The sequence below is a fragment of the Symphalangus syndactylus genome, chromosome 9, assembly GCF_028878055.3.
Source record: "Symphalangus syndactylus isolate Jambi chromosome 9, NHGRI_mSymSyn1-v2.1_pri, whole genome shotgun sequence".
Classification (NCBI taxonomy): domain Eukaryota; kingdom Metazoa; phylum Chordata; class Mammalia; order Primates; family Hylobatidae; genus Symphalangus; species Symphalangus syndactylus.
In genome coordinates, this window is record NC_072431.2 from 10,134,074 (window position 1) to 10,147,692 (window position 13,619).

The window sequence follows — 13,619 nt, forward strand, 5'->3', positions numbered from 1 at the left end:
AAACTTTTGGCCTCCAGCCATCCTCTCACCTCAGTAACTCTTACTTTTATTTTAAAGATTTTGTTTTTCCATCAAGCACATATTGCTCCAGTAGGCCCCCCATACCCACAGGAGATATACATTCCAAGACCCCCAGTGGACTGAAACTGCAGATAGTACCAAACCCTATATATGTAATGTTTTTTCTGTACATATATATCTATGATAAGGTTTAGTTTGTAAATTAGGCGCAGTAAGATATTAGCAACAACAATAATAGAATAGAACAATTGTAACAATATATTGTAATAAAAGTTATGTGGATGTGGTCTCCCTCAAAATATCTTATTGTTCAGTACTTCCTGTTTTCTAGTGGTGATTGACTTCAGGTAACTGAAAGCATGGAAAGCAAAAACTCAGATAAAAGGTGGACTACTGTATATTGCTTGTATAATTAATAATAGATTGTTAAAATGTATTTTAATAAAACATTAAAATAAAAATTTATTTTTAGTGAGAAGAAGTATACTTCATGGTTAACATGTTTCTTTCTTCTTTTTGCCAACCTTTCCTAGGAGTTGGTGCTGCTGTAATAGATAACTACCTTTATGTCGTCGGTGGTCACTCAGGGTCTTCCTATCTGAATACAGTGCAGAAATATGATCCTATCTCAGATACGTGGCTGGATTCAGCTGGCATGATATACTGTCGCTGCAACTTTGGGTTAACTGCACTTTGACAAATGTGAACTCTCGGAAATAGTATGGTGGTGAAACTTGTACTGCATGAACGGATGGCCCAGTTTTCTGAAACCCACAAGCTGCATTGCTTTCTTTTTAACTTGAAGTAGTAGCATGAAGACTCAAAAGTTTTGTTGGGTACTTTTAACTGACAAGTAGTTTTGGTTGCTCTTGATTACACAGTAAAACAATAATTAAAAACAAAAAAGAGAAAAAAAAAAGTAAAGACCTTACCAATTGAACTGTGCACTTTTTCCCCCAAGACTGAGATATACTAGTTTTATGTTCATAAGTGTACATGTAGACGAAACGTTGCTTTTTTTTTTTTTTTAAATTTTAGCTATCTTTCCCTGATAACCGTGATTTACTAGGATGAGCGATGCTTTAGGTGCTGGAGTGTATTGAATGAATAGACAGAGTGCTGATACTGCTTCTTGGATGTAAATGCTTCACGTTTTTCATTTGTTTTAAAACAAACAAAGGGCTGCTTTTTATTTTGGTACTTTTAAGGGTTGTAAATAACATGCCAGTAGGTAGTCATCTGAATACTTTCCTGCTAAATGGTTTTAGGGCTAGGGATGTAATAAATTTTTAAAACAATTTCTTTTATCATCATGATATTTGGGGCCCTATTTTAGGAAATCAGATATTTACTGTTTATGCCTTTTGTATATGGGCAGGTTAATGTTGGATGAATTTAATTACCTATCTATGCTATGGTTAGCATGGATAGGAGTTTAAGCATATCAGGTGTTTCAGTTTTTCTTCAGTAGGACAGCAGGCCTCCCAGTGCTGATGTAAATATTTGAGCAGTGTTTAGTACCATTCTTAGTGCATATTAATTTTTTTCATATATCCTTGTAATTTTAGTTTTTTAAGATCTTTGCTTTTTCAAAGTGTTCAGATATAAAATGGTGCTAACTGTAGGATTTATAACAAGGCTATAACTGATGGCCTCTTGGATGTTCAGTATGAGATATGCATGACATGTTTTGATAGTCTTTTGCATTTTTAATGGCTTGATTCATTTGTGCTTAATAAAAATGTTAGTGATTACGCTAATGTTAACATCCAAAAATCATCAGAATGGCCTGTGTTATGCTTTTCATGGTTCCTGAATAGTGATTTAAAGAAAGTTACACTTTCGATATTCTTTCTTCTTGTGCTAGATACTACATGTCTTTCTTAAAAACAGAAATATATGCATTAAATATAAAGCACTAGGCAGTTATGCATTACTTTGTACATTTCTTAGTTAACTGAATATTTTAAGGTTATTGAGGAAAACTGGAACTCGACGTTTACTTGAGTAATGGTTCTAAGGTGAGTTCTACTTTGATTAAAGAAATGATCTTTTAAAGCAAAATTGTTTGCTGTAGCCAGTGACAGCTTACTTAAAGAAAGTGGTTAACTTCTTTGATTTTAGCATGTTTTAGTAAATGTCTGTCAGTCTCAAACACATTCACTTGCATTTTATTATGACGTTGGTACTTGTATTTTGGGACTGTAGTCATTTGATTTTCTTTTCAAACCTGTCTGCGATCTCGTTATAAAGTCTCCGCAATATAATTTTTCCTAAGAAAAAAATTCATATTATATTCTTAAGTGCCATAATGTTCTACACTATTGTTAAGAAGCCATTTGTAATTATAAAACATAGGTTCATTTGTAGTATATATGTTTATTTCTTGAATACTATAGCCGGGCAATTTACAGTTCTTTGTTCTTCCATAAACTGCCAGTTGTAGATTTGAATATATACTACAAAACTATGTAAAATCATTTTTAATCATAAATGTAGTATCATACTTTATGAATATTTGCACAGATTATAAAACCTTGCAAGTGATTTTTAGTCTCTTCTAATTTAGAACTCAACAGGAGCAACTAATAACAATTGATAGTCTGAGTATTTTCTATGTTGCTTGTCTGAATAACATAATAATATATAGCAATAACTTTTTCATTGATTTGAATAAATCTATTGCATAGAAATAGGTGCACTATTGTAGTTGTCCCAGACTTTATTTAAAGAAAAGCAGTTTAAAATAGATTCGTCACATATTTAGTTTTAAATCCCCAATTCAGTTTTCTTTGTTTATAGCAATCAAACTATTAAATATATCCTATTATACTATTTTTAATCCCGTATTCCCAAAATAAGGGAATTTGAAAGACTGTGGAAAATGATTTTAGGGCACAGTGGCTCACGCCTGTAATCCCAGCACTTGGAGAGGCCAAGGCGGGTATATCACGTGAGGTCGGGAGTTTGAGACCAGCCTGGCCAACATGGTGAAACCTCATCTCTACTAAAAATACAAAAAATTAGCTGGGCGTTGTGGTGGGTACCTGTAATCCCAGCTACTTGGGAGGCTGAGGTGGGACAATTGCTTGAACCCAGGAGGCAGAGGTTGCAGTGAGCCGAGCTTGCACCATTGCACTCCAGCCTGGGCAACAAGAGTGAAATTCCGCCTTAAAAAAAAAAGAAAATGATTTTAATTATAAACACATCTATTCTATACATTGTATTTTAACAATATTTTACTCATGTATCATCTCCACTATCAAATTAGTATATAATCATTTGGTAAATTAGCTCAAAAACGTATGCTGGTCATTGTTTTTGAAAAATCTAAATTTCATCTTGATGAAGACTAAATGTGAAATACCTTGGACAGTAGTAGTAGGAGCCATACACCGGTGAACAAATTATGAAAATCTGTGAAAGGAAGAGGAAAAATGTTCAAAATTTAGAAGTATATTTATTTTAGGATTGCTTAACCTACTGTACTATTCGTAAGAACCAGAGCTACTAATCTGACCTGACAACTAATATGTTTACATTAGCGCCTTCTTTCACAAATTTATGAGAAGGTTCATTATGAACACTCTGCTGACAAATTGTGATTTTAAAGCCACATATTTCTAACGTTAAAAAGGATCAAAATGTTTGGTTATAAATCCTCAGGATTAAAAGTATTAGAAATAATTATACATATTCAGGCAAGAAGAGAAAAGCTATTTAAGATTTCCCAGAAATATTTTGGAAAAGAGCAGCATTAGGAAATAGAAATTAATGTAATCAGTTGCAAGATACTTGCCTTCTATAATTATAACAACTTAATCTGTTAGGCACCTTTGGCTATTCAGTAATCATTGGATGTTGTAATAGAATGTAAGTGGCTTTTAATGTAGCTCCAAGGATATTTATAAATTCTGTGTTATTGCTGTTATTGTTTTAAATGTGAGTGAATATTAAATTATAGGAAGTGGTATCAAGTGATAGGAAAATGGCATTAGGTTTTGAAATTTTATTTTGATAATTTAACACATATGGAGGGTTTGCTATGTGTATGAGATATTCTGTTAGATGCTGTGGGAGCTAGAGAGATATACTCTTTTTCACTCAAAGAGAGTAAAATATAGTGTGAGAGACCCTAATAACTATTTTGGTGAAGGATGAATCTAATTCCTTATCTCTGACATCATAAGAAGTGATTAGAGACCTAGTTTATGAATAAGCAATTCCTTAGTGTCCAATTAGGTGTTATTGGCATGAAAAAGAAATATTAAAAAACCTAATATTTATAGAACTCCAAATCTCCTAGAATTGGATAATGTATTTTCTAGTAAGAAAACTATAGAAATTTTAAATATATATATTTCCTGTAGTATCAAGGCTCTGGCTGACATTGAGAGAGATATATGCACATGTTGTGTTTATTTTCAGTTTTGGTGTTGGATTCCTGGTATTGTCACCTAAGTGCTCATTTTCAGGAAAATCAGATTCTACAATAAACACTTACTGCTTAAAGTTCAGTAAAGTTGTGATAACCTCATAACCTCTGTAGTCTAAAAGTTAAGGAATTATAAGATGTCACCTGTCAAGTTAATATCCAGTTCTACTTCTTAACCTTTTTTCCCTTTGTAAACAGCACTTTAATTAGACATGATTTAATTAGATAACAATTATTCCATGGCTGGATATGTACTGGATTTTCACTTACAGTACATTGATTTGGTGTTGATACACATTTGAAAAGAGTGAGGAATACAATACATTTTTAATACAATAGGTTTACAAATTTTCCTAGTGGTGTGAATATGGAGTCAAATAAAAATCCAGTTTACATCTCTGCAGAGAGAAAAATTGTTATCCATATGTCTTTTATATTATACATTTTTAACTAGAGATAATTTATTGTTAATTTTGTTAAGTTATGTGTAAGTCCCATTTATTTTTAAATACTAAGCAAAAAGTTCCAAGTTTGCCTTAAAATACAAGTGAAGTTAAAGAACTGGAGGATAATGCCTATATTTTTGCCTTATGAATTGTGCTGTGTATTATAAAGCAGCAACGGTTTTGATTTTAACAGGATTCTGAAATTTTGTAGCTGTAGAGTACTAATATTTGTACTCTCTTGCAAAGAATGTGATCTAGTTGTGGATTATGTTAGTTTAAATGTTTTTGTATATGTATTTTACCTCTGAACATGTACCTTTTTAGCATCAGGGTTTAATTTATGTTTACATACTAAAGTGTCATTTAACTAGTTGAGAATTGTATTCTTTTTTATTTTAAAGGTTGTTTGTGTATATTATTGTGGTAATGTTCTGTAATTATTATGGTTAAATTTCATTTAATGTAAAATGTTTAAAATAAAAATGAAAAATCTACTTTGTACATGTCATATGGTGACTGTGAACTGCACCAAGCTAACTTTGTCATGCTCAGCTCTTAGGGTTTTATGCGTAGATAGGTAGTAGCCATAGAGTAGCCACTCCTTTTCATCCTCATTAGCAGGTTACAGTGAAAACATGTCTTAGGTCAGGCCTGGCTCAGTGGCTCACACCTGTAACCCTAGCACTTTGGGAGGCTGAGGTGGGCGGATCACCTGAGTTCAGTAGTTTGAGACCAGCCTGGCCAACATGGTGAAACCCTGTCTCTACTAAAAATACAAAAATCACCTGGGCGTGCTGGCGTGTGCCTGTAATCCCAGCTACTTAGGAGGCTGAGACAGGGGAATCGCTTGAACCTGGAAGGCGGAGGTTGCAGTGAGCCAAGATGGCGCCATTGCGTTCCAGCCTGGACAACAGAGCAAGACGCCATCTCCAAAAAAAAGAAAACATGTCGTAGGCCAAATTCTGCCACACATTCAGACGTTTACTAAAGAAACATTCATAAGTGTAACAGGAGTAAAAGTGTTCAGTAAGCCCATTGCAGTCCCAGCTTCCTGTCCTTTTAGATTCTCTGACCAGCCTTTTAAGAAAGGTTTACTTGAGGCAGACACAGTAATATCCAAGAGGATTTCATTACTTTTGTGGTCAGCATCGGGTAACCAGCAATCAAAGAAACAAGCAGTTGAGACTTGGGTGCCTTTTCTTAGGAAGGGGTAAATTGCAGGCCTGAATGGATTCAGTCTTTATGAGTAAAAGTAACTTTCTTTTTTTCTTTTTTTTGAGATAGTCTCACTTTGTTGCACAGGCTAGAGTGCAGTGGCACTGGCACAGTCTTGGCTCACTGCAGCCTCCATTTCTTGGCCTCAAATGATCCTACTGCCTCAGCCTCCTGAGTAGCTGGAAGTACAGGTGTGGGCCACTGCCTGGCTAATGTTTTAAATTTGTATTTTGTAGAGCTGAGGTCTCGCTGTGTTGGCCGGGGTGTTCTCGAACTCCTTGCCTCGAGTCATCCTCCCACCTCGGCCTCTGAAAGTGCTGGATTTCTGGATTTACAGGCATGAGCCACCATGCCAGGTCAAGAGCAACCTTTTGATATTGTAGTCGATGAGCCACTTCCCCAAGAAATGCTCCCGACATTTAATATGCTAATTAGCAGAGCACTGGCTACTGATTAGATTATGGATAGATAACAGGAGTACTTGAAGTTGCTTTCAGCATGAATTTCCTAGTTAGAATGCTAGCTAGCCACCTGTTAACTCCAGTCTTTTAAAAAATTATAAAAATAATTTGCTATGATACATAATAGTTGTACATACTTATGGGGTACAGATGGTATTTTGATACAAAATATGCAGTGATCAAATGGGTAATTGGGATATCCATCACCCCAAATGTTTATCACTTGTGTTAGGAACATTCCAATTCTACTCTTTTAGTTATTTTGAAATATGCAGTAAATTAATGTTAACTATAGTTCCCTATTGTGCTACCGAAACACTAGATCTGTTTTTAAAAAAAAATTATTATAAGTTCCAGGATACATGTGGAGGACCTCAGGTTTGTTACATTTGTAAACGTGTACCCTGGTGGTTTACTGCACCTATTAACACATCACCTAGGTATTAAGCTCCACATGTGTTAGTTACTTATCCTGATGCCCTCCCTTCCTTTGTCCCCCCCACAGGCCCCGTGTGTGTTGCCAAACACTAGGTCTTATTCCATTTAACTGTATTTTTGTACCAATTAATCATCCCCTCTTTTCCCCTTTCCCCACTACCCTTCCCAGTCTCTGGTAATCATCATTCTATTCTCTTCCTCCATGAGTTCAAGTTTTTATTGCTCCTGTATGAGTGAGGGCGTGCAATATTTGTCTGGCTTATTTCACTTAACATAATGTCCTTCCTTTCTATCCATGTTGTTTCAGATGACAGAATTTTATTCTTTTTATGGCTGAATAGTCCATTGTATAGATGTACCATATTTTATCCATTCACCCCCGGATGCACACTTAGATTGATTCTGTGTCTTGGATATTGTGACTAGTGCTGCAGTCAACATGGGAGTGCAGACATCTTTTTGATACACTGATTGCCTTTCTTTTGATATCAAGGACCTCAACTGCATTCTTGATGAGGGCAACTCCTAGAGTTGAAATTGGAACTTAACAGACATATCCTGAAGTGTTTAAAATGTATTATAGTTGACACAGAAAATGTAAATAATGCATTTTGAATGGAGTACACATTAAAATATTGAAATTGAGATTTCTTGGCCACATAGATGCTTTTTTAGTTCTGCCTTTTTATTCTAATGCATGCAGGAATAGCCTTCACATTACCCAGAAGTCATTGTAAAATTGGTCAGCTGACAGTATTGAGAGTTTAGTAAGCACTTCCTCATCCATCACTTATCTGGTTACTCTGAGATACATTATATACAAGAATGGCAGGGGAAAATGTTTCATTCATTCCTTTCTCAATCTTCAGAGTAATGAACTGGTGACCTTGCAACCTCCAACGATGATTAAGTATCATGAAACCAAAAATTTTTACATATCTGTTTGAAGACATGCATTTCAATTAATTGTCCATCTTAGTCCTGTGGATATCTGCTAAGTTCCATTGAAAGTTTCCTTTCTTTTTTTAAAAAAAAGTACCAACAAATTATTAAATTTTTTGAAATAATTTAAAATATTGTCACATTTACAGAAAAGTTGTTAAAACTCTTGTATACTTTTTCCAAGATTAATCAATTTTTAGCATTTGGCTTCATTTGTTTTTATAATGTTTTCTCATTTTTTTCAAGCCATTTGAAAGTCAGTTGAATACATTATTTCCTTTTGTGCTTTAATACTTCAGTGTATGTGTCTTAAGAATAAGGATATTCTCTCCTGTAACCACAATTCAGGTATCAAATTCAGGCATCCTTTTGTTTTAGTTCTTTTACATTTTCTTCCCCAAATCCAGAATCACCTATTCCTTTAAGGGCCCATGATACCTTCTGCTAGGAAAAGGTATTTAGAGATCCCAGCATGGGTGCTAGTGGTGCTTTCTCATTTGTCCTTGCTTATAGGCTATTCAGTAGGCAGAGTCAGGAAATACTTTATTTTTTATTTTTTTAATTTTTAAGAGTGAGGAAAAGGGCTTTTACTTAAATGCTTTGATTTTAATATATCTTTTTTTTTTTTTTTTGAAACGGAGTCTCTCTGTCTCCCAGGCTGGAAGGCTGGAGTGCAGTGGTATAATCTTGGCTCACTCCAAGCTCCGTCTCCTGGGTTCACACCATTCTCCTGCCTCAGCCTCCTGAGTAGCTGGGACTACAGTGCCCACCATCACACCCGGCTAATTTTTTGTATTTTTAGTACAGATAGGGTTTCACCCTGTTAGCCAGGATGGTTTTGATTTCCTGACCTCGTGATCCACCTGCCTTGGCCTCCCAAAGTGCTGGGATTACAGGCGTGAGCCACTGCGCCCGGCCATGTATCTTTTTTTAGTCTGAAAATATTGGTCTAGCATCATTGACATAATTACCTATTTGATTTATCTTACAACATACATATAATAGTTTCAAATTAGCAATACTGATATAGCTATAAATAATACCAATAAATAATAAGACCAAAAGTTAAGACTGTTATTATTCCGTCATTAAATTATATTTTACAAGGATGTATGATATAAACACTGGCTTTAGAATCAAATGAAGTAACACTTTTCTTTGGTTAATAACCTAATGAATGTATAGTTAGGTTATTTTGATTCAGCTTTTAATTTTTAGGGATATACTTTTTGATTTAATTTTTAATTATATATAATATTTACTTGACTCTAGAGTAGAAACTATATGACAAGATGCATTCACAGAAGTTTTGTCTGCATTTTCATCTTTTCCACTGTGTTCAGTTTATTTCTCTATAGGTAATAACTTTTATTAGATGTTGGTTTCATTGTTTCATTTTTAAAATAAAATACCATTTTCTCCATTTCTTTACAAAAAAGATAGCATACTACAAAAACACTTTTTTTCACTTAATATTTTTCCATATCAATATGTTGAGATAATTCTTACTCTTCTTTACAGTTGCGCAGCACTTTGCTGTGTGGATATACCATAGATTTTTTAACGAGTCTACTGATGGACATTTGAGTTGTTTTCAGACCGTTGCCTTTACGAATAATGAATGTGATGAACTGCCTTGTGCATTTGTCAGTTTGTATTTAGGAAGTGGCTTTTTAGAAGTGGAATTGCTGGGCCAGGGTGGATTACATCACCATTGCTAGATCTTGTCCAGTTCTTCTAAAAGGTTGTTCCATTTTGCATACCTGTCGGCAGCAGACAGAAGTGCCTTACGAGCTGTTTTGTTGTTGTTGTTTTGAGACAGAGTCTCATTCTATTGCCCAGGCTGGCGTGCAGTGGTGCGATCTTGGCTCACTGCAACCTCTGCCTCCTGGGTTCAAGCGATTCTCGTGCCTCAGCCTACCAAGTAGCTGGGCCCACAGGCGAGCACTACCACACCTGGCTAATTTTTGAATTTTTAGTAGAGACAGGGTTTCACCATGTTGCCCGGGCTGGTCTCGAACTCCTGACCTCAGGTGACCTGCCCACCTTGGCTTCCCAAATTGCTGAGATTACAGATGTGAGCCACTGCACCTGGCCTTACAGGCTGTTTTTATTAGCCTCCCTACTTGGGCTTGTTAAAAGGTGTCAGCTGGCCTCAGGTTCATTTTGGCTTAAACTATCTCTAACACTAAAATACAGTTAAAGAATTGAAAAGCTTCTTATGCTTTAATGCACATCAAAAGCTGATTTAACTCTCTTACTGAGTAAGGCAGGATGTAAACAAGGATGGACCAATTACTTTTGTCTCCGATCAGGAAAGAAGCCTTAGAAAGGATATTCTTGTGTGTACCCTGAGAAGAGTTAAGAATTTAAATAGGCAAGGGTCCTAGAATTTAATAGAGTAGGTGGTTCCCACTGAATAGAGGAGTATGTCTGAAAAAGTTTTATAGCCAGATTTTAAAAGACCGATGTCATATATGTCTATATATACGTATATGTGTATGTCTATATATAGATATATGTGTATGTCTATATATGTCTAAGACATAGAAATATATATCAAAGTCATATATGTACACACACTATATATGTGTATATATACATATGTATACACACTATATATGTGCATATATACATATGTATACACACTATACATGTATATATGACTTTCTATAGTGTATATATAGTGTATATATACACTATATAGTGTGTATATACGTGTATGCATACACACATGTAGTGTGTATATACGTGTATGCATACACACATGTAGTGTGTATATACGTGTATGCATACACACATGTAGTGTGTATATATGTGCATGTATACGCATGTAGAGTGTGTGTATACATGCATATATACGCATGTAGAGTGTGTGTATATACGTGCATGTATACGCATGTAGAGTGTGTGTATATACGTGCATGTATACGCATGTAGAGTGTGTGTATATACGTGCATGTATACGCATGTAGCATGTGTGTATATGTGTATACGCATGTAGCGTGTGTGTATGTGTATATATACGCATGTAGGGTGTGTGTATATGTGTATATATACGCATGCAGTGTGTGTATATGTGTATATATACACATGTAGAGTGTGTGTGTATATGTGTATATATACACATGTAGAGTGTGTGTATATGTGTATATATACACATGTAGAGTGTGTGTATATGTGTATATATATATATATATGGTGGTATCTTAGTTCATTTGGACTGCTGTAACAAAATACCATAAACTGAGTAGCTTATAAGCAACAGAAATTATTTCTCACAGTTCTGGAGGCTGAGAAGTCCAAGATAAAGGCAGATTTGGTTTCTGGTAAGAACACTTTTTTCTGTTTCATAGGTGTAATCTTGCTATGCCTTCACATGGTAGTAGGACTGTGGCATCTCTCTTGGGTCTCTTTTTTAAGGGCACTAAACCCATCCAGGAGGGCTCCACTCTCATGACCTAATTGCCTTGCCCCACCTCCTAATGTCATCATTTTGTGGGTGAGAGTTTCAACATATGAATTTTGGGCAGACATAAACACTCAAGACTATAGTAGGGGGAGAAACAATTTTGGATAGTATCCGGTGGTTAAGTGGTTAAAGATTTTGAACGGGAACAATATGGGATACTTTATCGCTTGATGTCTAGGAAACTTTATTCACTTTCTCTTCACATTTTTGCTTTGCTTTGTTCTTGCATTTTAAACTAATTCATGTATTTAACTTTTTAAAACTATTTTTACATTGTAATTTGTTCTGTGATCTTCATTTCCACAGAAATACCAGCAATGGTTTTCAGCCAACAAACTTGAAATATTTGCATAGAATTTAGTTTATTTTCTGCAACAACACTACACACTAATTTGCTATAATTTCTTAATAAAATATTGAAAGAGGAATCCATAATGGTAATGTTACTGGGTTGGAAGGCCTTAACTGTGAATTGTCCAGGTTCTTGGCGTGTTGAACAAAGAATTGAACAAAATACACAAAGTAACAAAAGAAAGAAACAACAAAACACAAAGCAACAAAAGAAGAGAGTAATGAAAACACAGATTCATTGTAGTGAAAGTACATTCCACAGAGCGGGAATGGGCTTCAAGAAGCAGCTCAAGAGTCCCGGTACTGAAATGCTCCCCAGGGTTTTTATAAAGCCAAAAGAACTTGGGCAACACCCCTACATAACATTTGTAGGCCTCCAGTTGGTTACACCCTATGAAGGATTGGCCTATGACCAATCAGAGGCTGAAGTGGAGGCTTGCCCCACAGTCAATCAGAGATTGAAGAGAAAACTTCTGTCTTGTTATCACAGGAGCCAAGATGTAGCCTGTATGCTGCCTAATCTTGCCTAGAACTATCTGCACCTGCTATTCTTTTGCTTATGCATTAACCCTTGGTTACCCTAATTCCCTATTCTCCTGCCTCTCAGCAGCTAGCACTTTCATAGTGCTTACTATGTGTCAGGCAGTAAGTGCTATATATAGTAATTCATTTAATCCTCACTACAACCTTAAGAGATATATTCTAGTATTATCTCCACTTTACAGTGAGGAAACAGAAATAGGTTAAGTCACAGGCCCAAAGCCACACAGCCCATGACTGAGCCTGGATTTGAATCCAGGCAATCTAACTTCAAAATCCGGATTTAACTGCCATATTCTTGCGTCTCCTCGACAGCCTGAAAACCACAATCAATCAAGAACTAATGATAAGAGAGACAATTCTTTGATCATATAGCATGATTCACTTAGTCTGCAAATCCAGTCTTTTTCCTGGGTGAAAAAGGACAATCCTAAATTAGGTCTTCTGGCATTTTATAAGCTTGCTGAGGATAAAATTCCTAAGCCTTCTCAAAAGGAGAGGTGAAGGAAGAGGGGGAAATTTCAGAAGACATGAGGGTTGGGAGGAAATAGGTGAAGAAACCCCAGGGGTCAGTTTACAAATAATATTTTAGCGGGAGTGTTGGCAGAGAGCACAGCCAACTTTATCAAACGCATCTTGGTTGTATATTTCCCCCGACTTATGAGTAGGTAGTATCACAGAACAGAAGGAAAATTTGCTTGCATCACCCAAATTATAAAGTAAGTTAATAGCTGGTCATGGTGGCTCACGCCTGTAATCCCAGCACTTTGGGAGGCCAAGGCGGGTGGATCACTTGAGGTCAGGAGTTTGAAACCAGCCTGGCCAACAGTATAATTTCTGTACTAAAAATACAAAAATTAGCCAGGCGTGGTGGCACATGCCTGTAGTCCCAGCTACTCAGGAGGCTGAGGCAGGAGAATGGCTTGAACCCGGGAGGCGGAGGTTGCAGCGAGCCGAGATCGCGCTATTGCACTCCAGCCTGGGCAACAAAACGAGACTCTGTCACACACACACACACACACACACACACACACACACACACACACACAAAGTAGGTGAATACTTTTAAGGCCAAAAAAGTTCAGGTACTGTTTTCTCTCCAGGTCCTTTACATTCTATGCCGTGGAGTTCCTACCACCTAGTGTTTTTGAAGAATACTGCAGGAGTTGGGAATCAGTCCTTTTCCTTCAGAAGTCAGGCGGACATTTACCAAGTGTCGAAAGAAGGCCCGGTGAGGCGCAAGGGCTCACGCCTGTATAATCACAGCACTTTTTAACGCCGAGGGGGGTGGATCAACT

The 13,619-nt window shown here is 36.2% G+C and overlaps 1 protein-coding gene across 3 annotated transcripts in view; it reads left to right on the forward strand.

The window, feature by feature from the left end:
- Positions 1 to 5,396, forward strand: part of KLHL28 (kelch like family member 28) — a 37,692-nt gene extending 32,296 nt beyond the window's left edge. For all 3 annotated transcript variants that reach the window (XM_055291447.2, XM_055291449.2, XM_055291448.2), the window contains exon 5: positions 555 to 5,396. In XM_055291447.2, coding sequence (XP_055147422.1) covers positions 555 to 718 — 164 coding nt within the window. In that variant the 3' untranslated portion in view covers positions 719 to 5,396. The remainder of the gene's footprint in view (positions 1 to 554) is intronic.
- The last annotated feature ends 8,223 nt before the right edge of the window (positions 5,397 to 13,619 follow it).